A 21,414-nucleotide genomic window follows, 5' to 3' on the forward strand; every position below is an offset into this window, starting at 1 on the left:
AAGGGTTGAGCTGCCTGTTGTGCCAAAAGAGGACAGACCCTTGAGTAGGAGGCTCCGGTCTGAGTGTCAACTGAGTGAGAACTAACGCTGTTGCAGTTAACCTTCAAAGAAAGCAGCTCATTGACACTGGGGTTGGTGGGATCTGGGAAGACGTTACCCCAATAATCTACATCCTTCAGGGCCCAACATCTAAAATCAGGTAGGAGTATTTTAGCCTCAGTGGAAAGGGAGAGCAGTTTTTCCATGACACAATGAGTTAAAAATAACTCAGATTATGACCATTAGGAGATGTTGTTTGCTGCTGGACAATTACATTTACACATTGAGGTCATTCAATTTTTAATGTGTTAAATATATTTTTTTTTGTCCCTTTACTCTTTCTTGATTTGTTTTATTTATTATATATATATACATAAAGAGAGTGATCACTTATCCCTCATGATGTTCAGAGTCAACCTTTTTAAAATAGAAGCAGAGGAAAGTTCAGTTGAGGTTAGGATAAAAACAGACTAATTCATAAAGAGTTAAAAGTCAATGGTATATCACTGTATCAGGTTCAGTTACAGGGATGGGGGACATGTATATCTGGCTGCTGCATGGCATGTGACATACGTTCACAAATGTGTTTTCCCCACAACATATTTGATTTAATCTTTTGAGCTCTTTCCATTGCTCTGTTATACCAACTTTTCACAAGTTTGAAAGGCGCCACATTTCGTTTTTTGGTCTACTGTTTAATGTCACTCAAAGCTAACACATTTAAAACTTTAAAATGACATGTATACTGTAGTTGTGTTAGAACTCTACCCAGTAAAGATACCATAACTGACTAGTCTCAATCAGATATAGCACTAAATGGATTCAGCTCACCGCCATACAAGTATAAAGATAATACATTGTATGATAATAATCAGTATTGAAGGGTATGGCCTGCTCTCTGAGCATCTTGTATTCAGGATTCAGCTGCTACCTAATCTCTTGAAAGTGTTTTTGGCAATGCTTTCCCGGTATGTACATCAACCTGCAGTGTACTAACATGTACATTTTTCATTTCAGAATGGAAGTTCATGGTGAAAAAACACTCAGCTGTGGGACAATTTGTCTGAAATATTTACTTTTTCTCTTTAACATTCTTTTTTGGGTAAGCTAACAAGGAAGTGTTAAGATTGTATCTGTATTTAAGACAACAAAACTCTCAGTTAAGGGCTCTATTGGCTACTATGATAATTATTACTACTATTATTAGTAATAATTAACTTTCACTTACAGCATTAAACATGCTTTGCTTCAGATGCCACAGATATTAATGCAGATTTTACTTTTATGACACTGACTCATTTCACAGCTCGCACAATTTCTATTGTTTCTCATGGTTGAAAAAACAACTTATTCCTTACGTATATTCTATACAAAATGTGTAATATTCTATATGCTCTATTTACCGGTAGTTTTTATGAACTACATTTATCCTATGATTTTGGGTCTGCAGTGCACTAAAAGCTACAATACATACTTCAGCCAATCCTACAATATATCTATGTATCATAACATTTAATTTCAGTTTTTACTTTCTTAACTTTCATGTTCCTAATTTTAGGTTTTAAGAGTAGATTGAATCAGTCCTTGTAAAACTAAATATGCACTCAGATGTGAAACCCTGATTTATGTACATCAGATAAAAAAATTAATTTAGGTGAAAGTCTCTTGAGGCTGACAGAGATAGGATGAGGCATTGTCATGTTTGCATCATTGTCACATTTTAGGAGTCTTCAGAAAAAATTATGTGGTGCAGTCTTAATATGCGCATCTGGTTTGAGTTGGGCTGACAACGGTATTTCTTTCAGCTGGCAGGAGGGGCTGTGATGGCAGTAGGAGTGTGGACTCTGGTGGAAAAGAGCGACTACATCAGCTTACTGAACTCCAGCTTCTATTCAGCCTCAGCTTATATTCTGATAGCTGCAGGGCTCATTGTAATAGTGACCGGGATCATCGGATGCTGTGCTACTCTGAAGGAGATGAAGAGTATTTTGATTGTGGTAAGATGGATCAGACACACAAAACACATGCCCTCTGGCAGAGACATGTTTATTTCACTCCACCAAAGCTATAAAATCACTTTTAATTATGTGGAATCAGAAAGCAAGGAAAGACACTTCCAGTTCCAGTTCCTGTTTATACACACAACCTGGTCTGAGTCTACGTGTATTGAAAGTTAATCCTTGGTGACCTTCTGTCTTGTCTGCCTGCATTCAGTGCAGCTCATTAGGTCACAGGCATGGGTGTCAGCTATAACAGACAAAGTCACGCAGTGTGTCTTTAAGAGTTTAGATTTAGAGTGCAGCTCATGCCAGAGGAATGAAGGGCATCACAGGCGCAGGAGTGTGTGAGACAGACAGACAGACAGACAGACAGACATACAGACACAAGTGAGAGGATATAATATAGAAGCAAAACTGCTCTGTGATGTTATGTCTATTTCTAAATTTACCACGGCCTTTGTAATGAGTAACTTCCTTTACCACAGTTTGATCTCTGGAGTAAAACCTTTATTACTTTTATTCATACTTTTAATGTTTACGTCATATCTAAAAACATTTTGTCATTTTTTTTTAGCACAGAAATGTACTGAAACACTATCTGAAAAATGCTGGAATTGATCATTTTCATCTTCAGTTTATTCACAGTTGTGTTTTTGTTTATTTCATGTCCCTTCTCAACAGTATTTGGTCTTGTTGCTCTGTATTTTCCTGCTGGAAATCATTGCTGGTATGCTGGCTTACATTACCTACCAAGAGGTGAAGTGCTTTACCTTCTGTTTTTATGTGTTTGTTTATATTTGACAAAATGATAGTGACAGATATTAGTCCAATATAATATCCTTATGTATATTTCTATGTAAGTTCTTGTACTTTACTAGCTACCAATGATTTTAAATCTCACTGCAGCAATTACAAATCTGTACAAATCAAATTTCCTTTTCTTTCTGTATGTATTTTATGTGTATTTTTGTCATTCCACAATCCCTTAATGTGATTGCAAACACCATTCTCCATAATCTCTATTTAAATCTTTTCTACCACCCATGGTTGCTGCACTCTCTGTTGTGAAATCTTCTCTGCATGCCTCTCTGTGAATGTTCTTCATTTGTCATTTGTTTTTCCATCCTTCTTACACCTCTCTTTCTCCCCCCTTTTCTTGCTCCAGTGTTTCCCTTTCTGCTACCAGGTAATCTGCTGCCATTTAATATCCACCTGTTTTTCCTAACAGCTGGATATAAAATGGTTTGTTTGCACTTTGTCAGTCAAGCAACAAAACTATCTTTATTTACAAATGTATTTGAAGAAGGCTCATGTAGAGCAGGGCCAGAGGAGCTCATATATTTGGGGTTATGTGAGGGCATTGCACAGGTACAGAGGAATGTTACAGGGGAGGAAAGAAACTTGACGAGCGGCTATTTTTATTGATGGGAGATTAGCTGATTTTCTCCTGAGTATTCACTTGAGTGCTGCTTTCTGTCTCACAGCTGGATGAGGAGCTCAGACAAAACCTGAAGGTGACCATGCAGCAAAAATATCAGCAGCCGGGGGAGGAGAGCGTCACGCAGGCTGTGGATAAACTTCAGCAGGAGGTGTGGAAGTGATACTTTGTTTAAATCACAGCTGAGTTAACTGCCAGACTGACAAAAAGTAATGCCATTGAAATGACCACAGTGTCAAGTGTCAGTTTGATCAGATAATGTTACATTTGAAATGACAGTTTAGCCTGCATATGAATACAATCCAATTTTAGTCACTATTGTCTCGTTTTTTTTTTTTTTTGTTTTTTTCCCTCTCTGCACCGGCTCCCTCTCAGTTTAAGTGTTGTGGCAGTCACAACTCCTCAGACTGGAGAGCCTGTGTGTGGATCCAGGCACCAGAAAACGAGCGGCTTGTTCCTGATAGCTGCTGTAAAAGTCCCAGTGACCTCTGCGGCCGCAGAGACCATCCCTCCAACATCTACAAGGTGGAGGTAGGTAGAGCTGTCTGTTTGGCTGTGGATAAACGTTAAATTATAAAAACATCTTAATTTATGCTCCTAGGGAGGCTGCATTATGAAGCTGGAGGAGTTCATCCTGAGACAGTTGTATATTCTTGGTGCAGTGGGCATTGGGATTGCATTTCTACAGGTAAAGCACTCCCACTTAGCATACAAGTTACAAGTTACAATACAAGTTAATATGTACATCTCTTTTAACATTGTGCAAAATGCCAGCAGATGAACTGTGAACAATGGTTGTTTCAATGTGCATTGTGAAACTAACAAGTTCTTTTTTTCCTTTCAGCTTGTGGGGATGATGTTTACATGCTGCCTTTATCAAAATTTGAATGAAGATCCGTACTGATTTTTTATTTATTCGTTTGAAAATGTGTCACATAACAAATTGTAGAAAGTTTGGTTAGGTTTTTTTAAAGCCCCAATCATTCACACAGTTGTGGATGCTGTGAAGTTGCCAACTCAAATTATGACATGATGATTATCAAAATACACACTAGACACACTAGAGCTGCTGTAATGCTGCTGGGCAGCAATTTGCTTTTTCTACAAAATGCCATAGCATGCTTAAAATAACTTCCCTTTTATGTTAAGATTATGATTTGTGGATGAACTTGTAACCATAAAACACATTTTAAAGAGCAGGGAAATATGAGCATGCTGTTGCTACATTTGCAATCAGTGTTGGTCTTGTTGTTTATCTAGTTTTTAATGTATCATACCGTGTCTACCAAAATTATAATTAAATAATGACTATATGAACAAATGTTTTTTTATTTTATAGTTTGGTCAAATGCAAATACAATTGATTGCCATCATGATTCCAAATGTTTTTCACACACGTACAGTATATCTATGCTTTCACATATTGTTTTGTGACAGTAAACCTTTATTCTGAAATCTTCTCCGGATGTTGTTGTCAGCTGACAGTACTTCCTCCTCGCGGATTTCCCTTGCGTGATTTCACCCAAAATTATCTTCTTATTTATTTCTTAAAATATATAAATACGTGGACGGAACACGGACATAAATGAAATGTCTGCAAAACCGACTTGTTTGATTGTGGCGAGTGCGTCTCCTCAAGGTGGGTCCATTGTACCAGTTAATAATGTGAATAACACAGTGATCATTAGAAAGTGTAGTACTGAATTTACTGACAGCTATGTATCAATTAAAGCTTAGCTAACGTTAGTTCTTTATCCATTAACCTGTTACCTAGTTAGTTTTAAGTTGGATATTCGACAGACCTTCACTCCGGACCCAGCGAAGTCTTCACCGCGGTTTAGACCAACAATCAAGCTACGTTTTCTGTTGCCCACTGAGCTCTCTGCTGCCGTGTTTAAACTGGTGTGTTTTGTTCCTTCAGGGGTGTCAGCAACGTCTTTTCATCAGTCATTCAGCCTTTGTGCATCAGTGTTTAATCTCCAGACAGCCACGCCTGGGGTAAGACTATTTCTAACCCAACAAAGTAAATATGTTTGCAGTCAGTGGCCGACCCAGGCAGTCTGAGGGGCAGGGGCGAAAAATACAAAAAGGGCACCAGCTGGATGCAGCACAGTGCGCAGAAAGTTTTCTAGCATGTAGAGCAGCCTAGGTGGCACTACATCATCTTTTTCTCAATTTTAAGGGCATCCAAGAGGGCACTTTTGCTGCGTTTAGTAAGTCTATACATAGTTTTTTAGGAAATTCCTACTCATTCTGTCTTAAAGTAACATATGATGGTCTAGAAATACTCCATTACAAGTAAAAGTCCTGAATGCAAGATGTACTTAAAGTATGAAAAGTAAAATAACTAATTATGCAGAATGGTTCCTTAAAAGGTGCTAAAAATAAGAACTAAGAATGTTATGACAATGTTATGAGACCTCCGCACAGAGTAACAGAGAGCTGAGATGGGCCTAAATGTTTTCTTGAATTGCAGGGGAAGCCAATAGACTTTGTTGGAGTTGATGAAAGCACTGCTAGATGGGTGCAGGACTTCAACGTAAAACCCTACGCAACACCTGCTAAACTTGAATCTATCGATGGTGAGAATATTCATTTCATGATCATTTGGCTGTTTTTGTGTGTGCTGTCGGTTGGACTCAGTTAAATCATGATGACCCTCTCCAGGTGCTCGATACCAGGCGCTTCTCATCCCGGACTGTCCCGGAGCGCTAAATGACCTGGCACACAGCGGCTCTCTGCACCGCATTCTCACACACTTCATCTCTCACCAAAGTGAGTGTGGGGCTACTTTTAAAAAGCAATTAGTATGTAATCTATATGTCTGGTGTAGAGACTAGTTTGTTTCTGTGTGCAGAGCCTGTTTGTGCAGTGGGACAAGGAGTTTCAGCGCTTTGTTGTGCCACTGAGGGACAGAGGTGGATCTTCAGTGACTACAGCCTAACAGGGGTTAGTCTTCCTCAATTAAATGTGCAGGCAGTATACCCAAATATCATTATGTGATTAATGTGTTTAATAACAGTTACTGTTTTTGCTCAAAGCCATCAGTGTTTGAACTGGTGCGGAGGCCTGACTTTGCCAACCTACCGTTAGTCGTGGAAGACTTTGTGAAAGACAGTGGTGGATCGTACACAGGTGAGTTGACCTGCAGACCTGCCCAGATACTAATTTGGTAAATACTTAATCAGCATTTAAAAAAATAAATAACAACTTTTATGTTTATCTCTTTGTTTTCCAGCAAGTCAAGAAGATTCTGTTCATGTAGTCATAGACAAACACCTAATAACTGGTCAGAATATGCAGTCAACCTCACTTGCTGTAAATAATCTAATCCTGCTCTCTAGTGCCAAGTAAAAAATAGAAAACGTTAACATCAGGAGCACTCAAATTCAACTGCTTAGTTGTCCCACATTTATATTCATGTAATTAAAACAAACGTTCATCTCAGACAGATATTGGAAGATGCTGGGTTTAGAACAGATGTTTGGCAACACTGTAAATACTTCATTACTTTTCAATGCTGTTATTATAAAAACCACACAATCAAATGTCTTGATACGAAAATAAAAATGAGAAAAAAAGGCAGATGCAGTTTTGAGGATGTTCAAAGCCAGAGAAGGGTTCATCTTCACAGCAAGCAAGGCTGCATCCAAGAGCAGAAATATTTGAGCAAAACAGCAGACGATGTCTGAAGAGAGAGGCTGCAGATGTGTGTGGCACGTGAACAAGAGAAGAATATAACCCTTCATTTAAACATTATACATATTGACGATCATGCACATTCTTTTGTTGAATGGAGATGTGTCACTGCACTCTGACTAAACTGTACAAGTTGAAAATGTTTCACAACATCAATGAAAATGAATAAACCATATTGAAGTACCTCATGTCTGCTGCTAGTGTCGTTTGAATCAACAAATTCCAGATTTGTTCATGTAGAGAAGATTTCTCAACACTCATGACCCTCAAACAAGTTGAGTCTTAACTAAATCCTGTCAACGGCTTGTTTCAGAGATCATGTGACTTAGAAACAAACACAAAAATAATACCTGCATACAGCGTTTGAATTTTTTTTATGCTCCGTGTTCAAAGAAACATCCAGTGCTGATGGTCCACAGGCTTCACTATCAAGTCCAACAATCATAGAAGATCATAGAAATAGTCCAGTCCTTGTCCTAATTCCCATAAGGAAATTCCTGTTCCCAGTTCAGTAGCTAAAGAGATCCTCAGGTAGATTGACTGCAAAAGAATGTAAATAATGTTAATCTCCCCATGTAGCAGTAAACATAATGAAAACACTTCACTTAATAAAGTGAAAGGCAGATGTTCATAAAATGCTTAAATGTGCAAAAGACTTGCCTTCAGTGACGGATAGTACACCACATGCTTAACTGCATTGTTCCTGAAATGAATGTCACAGATTGTTAAAATATGCTGTTGGAAGTTTAAGATTCAAGCCATAATTTGTTGACTTTAAAGCGTAACTCTCGCCAAAATGCAACCTAGGGTCTTTTTGTTAATGTACACGAGTCAAACTTTCGTTTAAAAGCATATTTAGGACGGAAGCGCCACTTTTAAGATTCACTGTATTTTCGTTTTTCGGTCAAATGGCCTTTTGAATGGGAGTGATAGGGGCACTTTTATGCTAGCCTTTAAATAGCTATTTTAAAACCCTAAGAAGGCTCAACACAACATGAAACGTTGCTCCAAGTAGCACCAGGGGCTCTACACCTTAACAAAAGCATTGACAACGTTGTTTGTGTACCCAGAGTTTACTAAAAAGGAGAGGTCTTGAAGAACTCACCCTAGCTCTTGTTGTTTCCTTCCGCTAACGCCTCAGCAGTCAAAACGAGTAGATATCTGAATGCGAATGAACGGACTCCATATGAGGCTCCTTTTTCAACTACAAGGTCAATATTGTTTTTCACTAATGATAAAACAACAAATAATCCGTGCATTTATATGGAATTAAGCTGTAGGAGCTTTCCATCTTTACTCTTTCCTGTTATGTTGCATTTGGAAATCGATTGTTTATGACTGACAAAATGGCTGCGGCCGGAAACAACCAGAGCCACGGTGAGTTGTTCAAAAAACTTTTTTTTTGTAAACACTGGGTACACAAACAATGTTGTCAATTCTTGTCAAAGTCTTTCATTAAGGTGTAGAGCCCCTGGTGATACTTCGAGAAACGTTTCATGTTGTGTCGAGCCTTCTTAGTGTTTTAAAAATAGCTATTTTGAGGCTAGCATAAAAGTGCCCCTTACTCCCATTCAAAAGGCCATTTGACCGAAAAAACGAAAATAGGGTAAATCTTAAAAGTGGTGCTTCCGTCCTAAATATGCTTTTAAACGAAAGTTTGACTCATATACATTCACAAAAAGACCCACGGTTGCATTTTGGCGAGAGTTACGATTTAAGTGTAATTAAATAAGTACCTCTTGTAACTGAAATAATGCTCTGCAGAATATTCGTCCCAGAGAAGTTTTGGCCTGTGTTCTCGCAAAATCTCAATGTACCTGCAGGAAATCAGAGACAAGTTTATGACCCTGAACACCTATTTTCATTTTTTTCCAGCCTTTTACTACAATGTCATGGATTCTTGCTACTGTATACCACAAAACTTTTTTAACCAAAGAAAAATAAAGTTGTAGTTACTTTACTTGAGCGATTTATGTTTTTAGTTGCTGCTCTTCTCACTGGCTAGACAAGGGCTTGGTTGGAAAAGATGATGTCAAATACCAATCAGTTTAAAGGGTTAAACTTTAAAGTGGATTGTTGCTTATTTGGTCATGAATACTTTGTTAAGAAATGATTTGAATGTATCATCATCATCATCACCAGGAAAGCGCTTGTCCCTCCCTCATTACCACCACTGAGGTGCCCTTGAGCAAGGCACTTAACCCCAACTGCTCCAGTGGAGCTGCTCAGTGGCCAGCAGATCAGACTGTTGTTGTACCGGGCAGCTTCCAGGTGTAAATGTGTAACTGTGTGAATGGGATGTGATCAGGGCGTTCCTGCAACAGAGAGGCTGCCTGAATAAATAAAGGTTAAATAAAAAAAAAATTGTATACATCAAAGTCAGGTTTGGGGAATACTGCTGCATATGGGGGAAAAAAAGTAGTATAAAGCCTTTTTGTGGGTCCAGAGGGTGCTTTGCAAAAGCTGATAAAATGTGATGTCACTTGAGTCAGTGTCGATTGGGGCAGAAGACTACAAGTTTGATAACAAAGAATCTGGGGATGTGGAGTTAGAAAGAAGTGAGATTACCAGACCTGTCTAGCCTGCTCCTCATCTCTGCTTGAGGCTAGATTATTTTAGCACTACTAGCATATCTATTACCAAACTGTTGTTAGTCGAGTTGCATTGTGGGCAATGTAGGCGCCAGTTTTGACAAGAAAGAAGAATGCCTAGAAGATCTCTCTGGTTCTGCTGCATCGATTTTGATCATATAAAAAAAAATAAAAAAAAAAAATGCTAAAATCGGTGGAGTCTTCTTTTAAAGTTTGAAATGTATAAAACTGTAAATAAATTAGTCCAGCAGTAGTCACAGTATTATCTTACCTTCCTCCCAGGATTGGCTCTGTTCCCTGGCTTGCAAAATCAAGGCCATACAAATTGAGTCCAAGAAGGATCTTTTGCCTCCACTGAGTGGTGGGTGCAAGCTGGAGGACACAGTCTCTCATCCAGGGCAGAGGGGAGCTCGGGCCCGGTCTATTAAAAAACAAAAACAATAAACCCAGATAATTTAGAACATTGTTACTCTACTCATCATGTCACTACCTAAAACATTTCTACCACAATGAAGTGTCTGTGAAACTCACCTGGCACCGCTGGAGTAGTCGTATGTCATGAGGCTGAATCCATCGACTACTGGGGCCAACTCCTCAAACTCCTCCCTGCCAAACATACCCGGCTGCCCCACACTGATTATGGTGGGAAAGAAAAGAAAGGCAAAGAAAAGTCAGCACCAATCTTTATATAGTATTTATAGTCCTTGAAAGTAAATTAAGTGTATTCACCTTGTCACAGCAGGTGGGATGACAAGAATGCAGTCTAATCTTTTAGCCTTCAAAGTCTCACATATGTGTTTCACAAAATGGACCAGCTCCCTGTATGAAGAATATTTTGCACGTTTGATTATTTATATTGTCTTCTTGAATAATCTCAGACAAAAAAAAAGAATGATGGACAGGTTGTAATACAGATGTGTTAACAGAATAACTCACTTTCTTTTGTTTCCTCCCAGCTGGCTCCACAGCTCCAACGTGAAACCATCGAAACCTTCCGTCTGCAAGGCCACAGCTTCATTAGACAGACGCTGGATAAACACAACACTATTGCGAGTGAGTTAAAGATAAACACAACACTTAATTACCTTTGCAACATCCACCAGCTCACTTCCGAGCTCTTCAATTTCATCTTCACTCCCCAGCACGCTCATGTAGTCCTGGTAAGACCAGCCATCAAATAACAGCCGAGGCACTGAGGGTAAAGACAATTAAGCAACTAAAACAAATGACCAAACAATAACAGTTTGATCTGAAAGCACTTGCACACATTAACAGATCTGAGTTGTGGGCAGTGGGGAGGACATATACTCACCCATCCGGACTTTTTTGTTCGACTTGCGTACAGCTTTGGTCCAGCCTGGACAGACAAAAAGACCCTCGTACATTAGTCACTAGAAAACACTTCCCATTGGACATTGGTCAGTGACGTTGGTCCTCTACCTGTGTCATGATCGTGGAGTCCGCTGACGTCAAAGGTTTCAGGTCCCCGTCGGCGCAGCTGAAGCCAAACTGGACACACTGAAGTTAGTTTAGCGCCAAAAATCTTGGCAACGTCATAGCCGTGAGAATTCCACTGGAGGATGGGAAAAATAAGACGATTAAAGATGAAGACTCAAAACAATCTACATGCAAAGAATAGGTTCACATTAAAGGAACGTTTTAAGTCTGTCTTAATACAACCGCTACATTTCTATATCTATGTTGAAAGAATTATCTGCCACTGCAATCATTCCCCCTACACATACTGGCCCTAAAGCTCCTTGTACAACTACAGCACGAGAGACAGTCACGTTGTGTAACTTCTAAAGTTAAGGGCCAGAAGTAGCAATTCCATTCATTGTTGATTAATTTGCCTGCCATCTTCTTAATTAATAGATTGTTTGGTCTAATAAACCTCAGAAAATAGTAAAAAATGGCCACCATAATTCACAGATCTAAAATGTACCATCATATAAGACAAAGAAAAGCATAAAATCTTTACTGTAGGGAACCAGGCATAAGCTAATGTTTGTCATTTCTGCTTGAAAAAGGTGTTAATGATGAATTGATTATCAAAAAAGTTGACAATTAATTATCTGAGAATCGATTATTCAGCTATTTCAGCTTTTTTTTTTTTCGTACAGAGTCATTTTAACTATGCCCGTTGATCACGCCTCTTGTGCAGAGAAAATACAGAGCAGATTCCCCAGAGTTATGTTCAATCTTAAAAGATTGAGATTGGTCTGGTGATAGCCAGACTATGTACTACCTGTGTGTCAAAGGATAGCTTTTAAAATCCTATTACTTGTCTATAAAGCATCAAATCATCTCGGACCTAAATACATCTCTGATTTACTTGTACACAACGAAGATTTTAGTTTTGATGCTCTCCACCTGTGGAACAAGCTTCCTGAATGCCTGCAGTATGCTTAAACTGTCAGCTCATTTTAATCAGGGGGACTCAAAACATTATGGTTTACTGCAGCTTTCCAATAAATTAGATACATAACTTCTTTTTAATCTGTAACCATTTGTTTGCTTGCTTTTGCTTTTTGTTTTTATTGTCTATTAAATCCAATGTTAATGTTTTCTTAAACATCTTATGTTTAATGTATGTCTGTGCCCCTGTAAAGCACTTTGAATTGCCTTATTGTGTCTGAATGGTGCTGTATAAACAAACTTGCCTTCTTCTGCCACTGCATATGGGCAGAGTGAGCATTAGTGTAGCATTAGGACAGACCTGAAATAATCTGAACCTATCCTTTAATGCTGTGTTGTCAAATGTTAAACAGCAGCAAGGGAGCGTGTAGAGATATGTTGGTGACTTACAGGTGTGACATATCCAAGCACTGATCCTTGAAATGTTTTCTTGATGTGAGCCCAGTGTCTCTTTTCCTCCTTCACTATGTCTTTCCATGGCGGGTCTGACACAACGAGGCCTCTCTCCAACACAGACAACTCAGATGGAGATGTCTAAACAGTGAGATCGAATAAAAAACAATTTCAGTGACAGATAACCAACATCATGACTGGACATATGAGAGGCGATGATAAGGGCTTCTTCCTGATTCTGGAGGTAAGTCCAGAGACACGCCTGGGAAACTAGAGGACCTGTATGACCTGTGACAGCACACACAACTCGCACCCATTTCAAGGTACAGACTGGAAGTTTAACTCACCTCGGCCTCAGCTTTATGCGATTTCTTTGCATCAGTTTTTGAAAGAGTGGCAGTGACCAACCAGCAGCATGAGATGGCATGCAGCAGTAATAATGTCGTTCTCATTTCCAAAAAACGCAGTGAACAGGAGTGATGAAGCAGTTACATATAAAATGGGTTAGCTCAGAGTCTGCAGGTTTGCAGTGCAAGTATACTTCCTTCCTGACTGAGATCTGGTAGATAAAAAAACAGCATATCCTCCTGCGGTTTGAAGTCACACAGACCAACGGGCCAAAACGGCCCCGCTCACAATGCTAAAATATCCAATTTATAACAAACAACCTGGTGTTGGCTGTCGGGCGGTTGGTGCCAGTTTGATTGACAACTAATAAGCTCAACGTGTTTCTTGCGCGTCAACGGAGCTGGGTAACTTCCGCGTTGTGTGTTTTTCAAAATAAAATTTGTGTGAGTGAGCGAAGAGTAACGTTAACGTTAGTTAGTCATCTTAGCAGATAGGGGTCAGTGTAGCTAGAATGCTAAAAATCTAGCACAATAAAAGAAGACAACATGAGTCAAACAAACCCACTGGTTTAATGCTATAGAATATATTGTCAAGAAAGTTTCAAGTTGTCCCGCATGATTAATATTAGCTTTTCTGTCCTCTGCCTCTCCAGATAACTGACATTAACGGGTGAGTGTCATTCTCGCTTGCTAACTGCAGCTAAAGTAGCTAAGTAGCTAGTTTGGGTGCAGTAGGGTTAGCAAGCTAACATGTTAGCATTTCTGGAAATGAAAACTCTTCATGAAGCTTTAACATAATACTAAGCTAAACCCTGCTAGTGCATGGTTCCTCATATATTACCCGTAATGTTAACAACCATCGAATATAATGATAATGCATGAGAGGCAAAACATGGGGCTGTAACGTTATATATTTACCAATAACACGACGGACAATATTGAAATATGTATGTGAGGCTGTGCGACTCAGTGGTTAAAAAAAAAATATTCAGGCTTTTTATTATTATTTGTAATAAAATACTCCACTTAAATTGAAAGTCCTGAATTCAAAATGTTACTTAGCCTACGTTACACGTTCAAATATATAGCTATATATCAGCATAAATGTACCCACATGTAATATAACTCATGTAATTGGATGCAAGATTTCATGTTGTAATAGTACAGCACGTTTACAACTTAAAATCACTCCATGAATTTGTATTACAAATAAATAAAATGGAGTAAACAGTGCAATATTTGCCTCTGAAATGCAGCTAGTGGGTGTGGAAGTATATACTGTAGTAGCATAAAATGGATATACTAGTGTTTGAATAAATTCAGTTAGTTACATGCCACCACTGCTGAGATTCACCCTCGTTAATGGGAGAACTAATCTAGCCATGAATTACAACATAAGGTTTTATCAATCAAATGTGACCTGGACTTTGTATTGCATTAAAAGCTACCAGTAGTTAGTAAGTAGGACCTCTTGGTTTGGAGCGGTATGCTGTAATACTGATCATCTTTTGGGTCTTTTCAGTGAGTGATGGCGATTGAACAATTTGTGTTAAAGACGCTTGAGCTTCTGCAGGAGGAGAGGGAGGCTGAAATAGAGGAGACCAGGTACGCAAAATAACATCCAGACTGCGTTATTTCACTAAATAAAGGGATCATTCAGTAATTTTGCTCTGCACTTCCATGAAATTGGGGTACTTGGAAGTAGGGCTGGGTGTCGTTCAAAAATGTTGTATACCGGTACCGATACCAATACTGTGACTTTGATACCGGTTCCTAAATTATTCTTTTTTGATACCAATGTTATAAAATAAAAAGAAATTAAAAAATTACATCACAGATCTTTTTATTTATTTTTCAGCTCCTACTACGTGAGCTGTATCTCTACAACGTCTAACGCAACAGCCAATCACCAACATTATTAGATCTTGGTAGAAGCATGCTACATGCTTATTGGCTCACTGACGATCATGAAATTTACTCCTTAAGTATTGAAATTGGGTATTGAATGACGAGGAATTTTTCGATACTCAATACTTCAGAGGCAATTTGGTTGGTGCCTAAAAAGTATTGAATTCGGTAGCCAGCCCTACTTGGAAGAGACAGATTTAAAGAGTGGTCCAAAATAAAGCAACAGAGTTATTTTGTTTTTTGTACCTGGTATGGGTCAAGCTCCAAAAACACGGGATCCTACACTTACCATAATTGCACTTGGTAGTATCTCCCTGCCTTGTCTTGTTGTAGATAGCAGTCACTATAAATGACTTGTTCTGTGCCCTCAGGATATGGCAGGAGAACATCTCTCTCAAGGATCTTCAAAATAAAGGAGTATGCCTTCTGAAATTGCAGATAGGAAGTCAGTCCACAGGCCTGTATGGTCGCACAGTCATCGTCCTCGAGCCAAGAAAGTATCTTGGTTTCTCATCTCTGCCAAGCAACAGCTTTGGACCTGGTGAGATGGAAGAATAAGCCATCTGATCTCTAGGTTTCTTTGTTACTTTTGTTTCATATTTTGCTTAATGTGACATTTATGTCTTTTATTACAGGGGACATTGTTGGCTTGTATGACACTGGCGGATGCACCGCAGCTTCACAGATTGGCACAGGAATAGTGACGAGGGTTAGCCAAGCTTCTATAAGTGTGGCCTTTGACGATTCAAAGGATGGCCTTAGCTTTGATACAGATGCTCTTCACAACCTCTTAAAGTTAGCAAATGACGTCACCTACAAACGAATGAAAAAGTGAGTGACATTGTGTAATATAAGACAGTTACAAGTGAGTTAGGAAACTGTGTAACAACTTATTTTCTGTGTGTTTTGTGCTTGCAGTGCCTTGAATGCATTAAATGGATACAGCAATGGACCAGCTGCCAATCTAATAAATGTTCTCTTTGGCGACACAAAACCTTCTTCTCAATCGCAGCCAAGCAAGTTGCGCTTCACAAAGCAAATATTATCAAAAACTAGTTACTCTATGTAATTGTGCTTGGTGGTAGCTTTTACACAAGTATGCAGCATACACTGATTTCAAAAACTTGCAAATCAGCATGGACCATACAATACACAGACTAATTCTGGGTATTCTATCATGTTTCATCAGATGAAGTTAAATTCTTTAACTCAAACCTGGATGATTCCCAGAGAGAAGCTGTGTCCTTTACTCTGTCTCAGAGAGAACTGGCTGTGATTCATGGACCACCAGGCACTGGGAAAACCACCACAGTGGTGGAGATCATCCTGCAAGCAGTCAAACAAGGCCAAAAGGTGCAGAAATTCAGTTACATTTACCCTGTTCTGTCATTGTCTTTTATTGCTGCAATTGTAATTTCAGCATTTTAGTCTAGACAGTATTCTTTTCATATTTGGATTCTGTGTTTGTGCAGGTCCTGTGCTGTGCCCCCTCTAACGTGGCTGTGGATAATTTAGTGGAGAGGTTAGCCAGGTGCAAGGCAAAGGTCCTCAGGCTAGGTCACCCTGCCAGACTGCTTGAGTCCATACAGAAACATTCACTAGACGCCATCCTTGCTCAGAGTGAAAATGCAAACATCATCGCAGACATCCGTAAAGACATGGATAAAGCAATTGTAAGTATTTGAGTGTGTGTGCTCCAAGGTTATAACTATAACCTATTATATAGGTTGTAGTTTAGAATTTTTAATTAGTTTTTATTTTAACTTTTTTTTTTTCAGAGTGTGTTTGCTAATCGTAGTTTAGTTTCAGTTTTTCAGAAAGGTTTAGTTTTTATATATGTAGTTGTGATATATTTGAGCGGAGCTGCTCGTGAACGCAAAACTAATTTTAGTGTTATCTAAATATTATAAATGTTATTTATTAGTTATCGCTATAAAACTAAAACTGAAATGATTCACATTCACATTAGTTTTTTAACCTGGCACTATAGTTTCAGTTTACTTTTATATTTTCTTGGTGTTAGTTTTAGTTTAATTAAAATATTTTTCACTGCTTATTTTTGTTTTATTTTAATATAATAACCCTGGTGTGCTCCTCATAGAATGTGTAACATCTTGAACGGTTTGGAATATATATATATATATATATATATATATATATATATATATATATATTTATTTATTATTATTATTATTATTATTTTTATCAGAAGGGAATTAAGAAGATGCGTGAAAAAGGAGACCGGGTGAACTTTAAAAGGGAAATGGGGGAGCTAAGAAAAGAGCTGAAAACCAGGGAATCAACAGCCATTGCCCAGATCCTAAAAAGTGCGGATGTTGTGTTATCAACTAACACAGGTCAGTATTAGCCTCGAGTGAAGAAAAAGTACTTCAGTCGTTGCAGTGATGATAAAAGGCAATTAGAGAGCACTTGTCTGTGTCTGCAGGTGCTTCTGGTGATGGCCCTCTGAAGTTCCTGCCAGCAGGGCATTTTGATTGGGTGGTGATAGACGAGTGTGCTCAGGCCCTGGAGAGCAGCTGCTGGATCGCCCTGCTCAGAGCGCGCAAGTGCATTCTGGCTGGAGACTACAAGCAGTTACCGCCTACTATCAAATCACAAAGGTATGGTTTTAATGCATTTCTTGATAAATAAATTGTCCTGTGACAACAATTAAAACATTTTCTATAAAGCCCCTGAAAACATATGTGAAGTCTTTCGTCATAACATTAAAGGTCCCATGACATGCTGCTTTTTGGATGCTTTTATATAGGCCTTAGTGGTCCCCTAATACTGTATCTGAAGTCGCTTTCCCAAAATTCAGCCTTGGTGCAGAATTACAGCCACTGGAGCCAGTCCCTTAGGATATGCCATTTCTGTGTCTGTAGCTATTGAGGAGGAGAGAGGGGGGGCAAGGTGGAGGGTGGGGGTGTGGCCTTGACCAACTGCCACTTTGCTCGTTTGAAATCCATTTCTAGCCACTGGGGGGACCATAGGCAGCCTGGGGGAATGCATATTAATGTTAAAAAAACCTCATAAAGTGACATTTTCATGCCATGGGACCTTTAAATAATTATGACAATTATGACAAACAATCAGAGTTTAGCTCTTAAATAACAAGTTGGGGTGTTTTTTCTGAGCTTTAACACTCTGAAACTCAGCTAATCTGCTTCATCAGGAAGGTGTTGTTGTGGTGTCTCTCATATGAAAAAAATAAATCTGCTCTAACTTTGGCAGAAAATGTTTGTTCTCTTTAGGACTCCATCGGCCAAATTGAGAAGCTGATTGAGAAATACGTTTTCAGAAAGTTTGCTGCACATTTTTCTTTTTGTGCTCCACAGGGCTGCATCAAAAGGCTTGTCTCTCAGTCTCATGGAGCGACTCATCCAGATGTATGGGGACTCAGTGGTCCGTATGCTAACAGTTCAGTACCGCATGCACAGTGCCATCATGGAGTGGACCTCCAAAGAGATGTACCAGGGAAGACTAACCGCTCACAGCTCTGTAGAAAGACACTTGTTAAAGTGAGTGCAAGCTTGATGATGGAAAGTATCTCACTTTTGTATTTCAGTGAATGATAACTCATTAAAGTGTTAAAATGATGTCATTGATACAAAAGAGATCTACCAGAAGTCACCTGCGTTGAAGAGACCAGCACGCCACTTCTTCTTATCGACACTGCGGGCTGCGGTCTGAGTGAGATGGAGGTCACAGATGAGCAGTCCAAAGGCAATCAAGGTTAGTCATTTTAATTGTAAAAAATAATAATCATTTTATTATAATTAGGGTGTTGTGGGATCTAACCGTAAGTTTACTTTATCCTCAGGTGAGGCAGACATTGTTGAACTGCACATAAAGGCCTTGACTGAAGCTGGGGTTAAGGCTAAAGACATCGCTGTTATTGCTCCCTACAATCTACAAGTAAGTCACTGATTGATTTAAGGAACTGTAAAATAGATCTTAACTCAACTGCTACTACTGTACTGTGTCAAAGCAATATTGCATAGGGTAAGTGTCCATATATTTTGAATACAACATTTACACTTTCACAGTCATGAAAATAAAATCCCCCAAAATGAAAAAATGTAGCCTGGAAATCCAGACCCAAATCTGAAAGATTAAGAGTCTGGCATTGAGTGAATGTTGAATGTTGAGTGATGAAAATGACCCAACTCGAGGGGCGGCACCAAGCATGCATTTGAAAATCTCACTGCACGCAATTAGCTAACATTACGACCAATCACAACAATACACAGGGTGACGTATCCAGAGCCCCATGCGCTTAGCTACCAGAGAGCTAACTGGTAGATTAAACTGTCGTCATCTGTTTAGCTCGCCTCTGGCCCGCCTAGATCAGATACAACGATGTGATTGGTGCAGCACGGCTACAAGGGCATAGTTAATGAGCATCATTACTCAATGCCAGAGTGACTCGCTGAGCAAATTCATATATTATTATTATTATTATTATTATTATTATTATTATTATTATTATTATTATTATTATTATTTATATATGGATTTCCAGGGTAGAAAAAATTTACTGTTAAAATAGAAATCTAAAGTGTCTCAAAATGACTCATTGATGTGATTTTTAATGTTTTTATCTCCGTTAAGGTTGATCTTCTGCGTCAGAAACTTTCTGCGAGGCATCCGGAGCTGGAGATAAAGTCAGTGGATGGATTTCAGGGCAGAGAGAAAGAGGCTGTGGTGTTGTCATTAGTTCGGTCCAACAGAAAGGGTATTTTATTTTTGCTCTGAAGTCTCTTTTTTTCTTTCTGCCACACCATGAATGTTGACAGCATTCATTTATTCATTTTTTCATTCTTTTAATTTTAGGGGAAGTTGGATTTCTGGCAGAGGACAGAAGGATTAATGTGGCTGTTACACGTGCGAGACGTCACATCGCTGTTGTGTGCGACACCCAGACTGTCCAGAATCATGCTTTCCTGAAGTCCCTGATCAATCACATGACTGAGTTTGGCGAGGTCAGAACGGCATTTGAGTACATCAGCGACATCGTGCCACAAAACTACACCCGCGACCACAAAGACACAAAGACTTCTACGTCTGCCAGCAGCTCCACGTCCACCAAACAGAAGGTCAAAGATCAGCCTCCCAGCAGGGCCAAGCAACAACAAAAGAAGTCCACTGGTAGCAGCAGTAATGGAAATGCTGCTGGTACAGAGAAGAACACCAAGTCCTGCATAAGCACACTGACTGAGGAAGAGCAGAAGAAGAACAGATATGCTGAGATCAGAGCGCAGGTGGAGAGCTTTCTAGAGGCCTCAAATCAGAGTGAACTACAGTTCCCATCATCGTTTAACTCTCATGACCGCCTGCTGGTGCACCAGATTGCTGAGGAGCTGGGCCTCGTGCATGAGAGTAAGGGCGAGGGGAAAGACAGGTGTATTACTGTTGCCAGGCCCCTGGTGTCAACACCAGCTGAGGAGCCAAGACAAGCTGAAGAAGCTCAGGAAGAAGAAGCAGTCCCTAATCCCCAAATAGAGCCGCTGTGTCAACCTCCATTAGACCTCAAAAGTTTACATTTAGAGCGAATGAAGAGGGAGCAGCAGAAGAGGGAAGAAAATGCTCAACAAAAAAAGCAACAGAACAACGTTCCACCAGCTCAGGCCCAGTCATTAAAGAAGCCCAAGTCGGCTAAAGGTTTGTAATAGAATCCTCTAATTTTAAAGTGTTATTTGAACCCGTCTGTTCCGATATGTTTACAACAATTCAGCTCTTAACCATTTCTCTCCCAGGAAAGAGCCGAATGAAGGCAGGCGCCTGCGGCATCGCTGCTGCCGCCGTTCCAGATGATGACTTTGACACACTTATCAACGCTGTCATCAAGGCCGACAGCGTATGCAGTTTTGTCAAGTGTAAAGCTTCCGTGCTGACACTTGGACAGCTTTGCCTGTTCTGCAACAGGCAGTATTGTCTCAGTCATCATATACCTGAGGTAGGACAGGAACAGACCCTAACCAAATAGTAGCTGTTTTGGTTTGTGGGTTTTTAGTATGTTGCTGTATTGAAAACGCATGGATAATGCCAAGTATTTTAAAAGTCTGCATATTCATATTTCACCACATGTGTGAAAAATCAATTTCTTAAATGTAAGAAAATTTCTGATCTGATTGTCATGCTCTTATCCTTTTTTAGGTTCACGGCTGTGGGGATAAAGCCAAGTCTCATGCTCGAATGAGAATAAGCAAAGAAGGCGTTCTTTACGCCGGGAGTGGGAAGAAAGACAAATCCATGGACCCCAGTAAGAAAGCCTATCTGCAAAGGAAACTGGACTCTAAACTGAAAGATATGTCATCACAGAGGAAACCAAAAAAAGACAAAGAGAATGAAAGTTAATGATACCAAATCAACTCTACATTAACATACCCGGGGACTTTGTTTTTGAACAAGATTAAACAATAAAAATGTTTTGAAAGTATTAAGTCGATCAAATATAAAGTATGTTTCCTTTCTAACCTTCATTGGACACAGTTTGGTAATATACAATTTGCTGCTGAATTTTTAAATTGAAACTATGCAATGTGTTTTTGTCAGTTGTAGCACCTGTTACACACACA

General features: G+C 39.3%; 4 protein-coding genes across 6 annotated transcripts; 3 read left to right on the forward strand and 1 right to left on the reverse strand.

Moving 5' to 3' along the window:
- Positions 1-44: 44 nt before the first annotated feature.
- On the forward strand, positions 45-4,937 carry cd151 (CD151 molecule). 3 transcript variants are annotated; one of them, XM_028585518.1, is made up of 9 exons: positions 45-199; positions 1,057-1,141; positions 1,845-2,036; positions 2,721-2,795; positions 3,205-3,225; positions 3,524-3,628; positions 3,853-4,008; positions 4,079-4,165; positions 4,322-4,937. In XM_028585518.1, exons 2-9 carry the CDS (start codon positions 1,058-1,060, stop codon positions 4,379-4,381), a joined length of 780 nt encoding a protein of 259 aa, XP_028441319.1. In that variant the 5' UTR covers positions 45-199; position 1,057; the 3' UTR covers positions 4,382-4,937. The 3 variants fall into 3 exon arrangements, with proteins under 3 accessions (XP_028441319.1, XP_028441320.1, XP_028441322.1); XM_028585519.1 differs by lacking the exon at positions 3,205-3,225; XM_028585521.1 differs by lacking the exon at positions 4,322-4,937 and having other exon boundaries at positions 3,853-4,159.
- An 87-nt stretch (positions 4,938-5,024) lies between these two features.
- gatd1 (glutamine amidotransferase class 1 domain containing 1) lies at positions 5,025-7,364 on the forward strand. The gene is made up of 7 exons (XM_028585522.1): positions 5,025-5,116; positions 5,399-5,475; positions 5,954-6,059; positions 6,145-6,252; positions 6,335-6,426; positions 6,519-6,612; positions 6,716-7,364. The coding sequence occupies exons 1-7, from the start codon at positions 5,068-5,070 to the stop codon at positions 6,829-6,831; spliced, it is 642 nt and encodes a 213-aa protein (XP_028441323.1). The 5' UTR covers positions 5,025-5,067; the 3' UTR covers positions 6,832-7,364.
- chid1 (chitinase domain containing 1) lies at positions 6,875-13,411 on the reverse strand. Its single transcript, XM_028585517.1, has 12 exons — positions 12,926-13,411; positions 12,576-12,719; positions 11,208-11,340; positions 11,080-11,124; positions 10,853-10,959; positions 10,704-10,765; positions 10,497-10,586; positions 10,299-10,400; positions 10,039-10,188; positions 8,913-8,993; positions 7,837-7,879; positions 6,875-7,716 (listed from the first exon to the last, which is right to left on the reverse strand). The coding sequence occupies exons 1-12, from the start codon at positions 13,028-13,030 to the stop codon at positions 7,618-7,620; spliced, it is 1,161 nt and encodes a 386-aa protein (XP_028441318.1). The 5' UTR covers positions 13,031-13,411; the 3' UTR covers positions 6,875-7,617.
- Positions 13,357-21,275, forward strand: ighmbp2 (immunoglobulin mu DNA binding protein 2). The gene is made up of 16 exons (XM_028585513.1): positions 13,357-13,595; positions 14,448-14,530; positions 15,205-15,374; positions 15,469-15,664; positions 15,752-15,849; positions 16,023-16,186; positions 16,306-16,506; positions 17,043-17,190; positions 17,280-17,454; positions 18,172-18,354; positions 18,450-18,568; positions 18,657-18,751; positions 19,448-19,571; positions 19,670-20,497; positions 20,593-20,792; positions 20,993-21,275. Exons 2-16 carry the CDS (start codon positions 14,454-14,456, stop codon positions 21,191-21,193), a joined length of 2,979 nt encoding a protein of 992 aa, XP_028441314.1. The 5' UTR covers positions 13,357-13,595; positions 14,448-14,453; the 3' UTR covers positions 21,194-21,275.
- The last annotated feature ends 139 nt before the right edge of the window (positions 21,276-21,414 follow it).

Source organism: Perca flavescens, chromosome 8, assembly GCF_004354835.1.
Source record: "Perca flavescens isolate YP-PL-M2 chromosome 8, PFLA_1.0, whole genome shotgun sequence".
In the NCBI taxonomy this organism is placed as follows: Eukaryota; Metazoa; Chordata; class Actinopteri; order Perciformes; family Percidae; genus Perca; species Perca flavescens.

Coding starts and splice junctions, on each gene's coding strand:
- gatd1 (XM_028585522.1), top strand. CDS start 5,068: ATGTCTGCAAAACCGACTTGTTTGATTGTGGCGAGTGCGTCTCCTCAA. Junction 5,476..5,953: donor TCCAGACAGCCACGCCTGGG/GTAAGACTATTT, acceptor CTTGAATTGCAG/GGGAAGCCAATAGACTTTGT. Junction 6,060..6,144: donor TAAACTTGAATCTATCGATG/GTGAGAATATTC, acceptor GACCCTCTCCAG/GTGCTCGATACCAGGCGCTT.
- chid1 (XM_028585517.1), bottom strand. CDS start 13,030: ATGAGAACGACATTATTACTGCTGCATGCCATCTCATGCTGCTGGTTG. Junction 10,189..10,298: donor GACTACTCCAGCGGTGCCAG/GTGAGTTTCACA, acceptor GTTTTTTAATAG/ACCGGGCCCGAGCTCCCCTC. Junction 8,994..10,038: donor GAGCCAATCCTGGGAGGAAG/GTAAGATAATAC, acceptor GATTTCCTGCAG/GTACATTGAGATTTTGCGAG.
- cd151 (XM_028585518.1), top strand. CDS start 1,058: ATGGAAGTTCATGGTGAAAAAACACTCAGCTGTGGGACAATTTGTCTG. Junction 4,009..4,078: donor CCAACATCTACAAGGTGGAG/GTAGGTAGAGCT, acceptor TTATGCTCCTAG/GGAGGCTGCATTATGAAGCT. Junction 4,166..4,321: donor TTGGGATTGCATTTCTACAG/GTAAAGCACTCC, acceptor TTTTCCTTTCAG/CTTGTGGGGATGATGTTTAC.
- ighmbp2 (XM_028585513.1), top strand. CDS start 14,454: ATGGCGATTGAACAATTTGTGTTAAAGACGCTTGAGCTTCTGCAGGAG. Junction 15,375..15,468: donor AAGCAACAGCTTTGGACCTG/GTGAGATGGAAG, acceptor CTTTTATTACAG/GGGACATTGTTGGCTTGTAT. Junction 20,793..20,992: donor TCAGTCATCATATACCTGAG/GTAGGACAGGAA, acceptor ATCCTTTTTTAG/GTTCACGGCTGTGGGGATAA.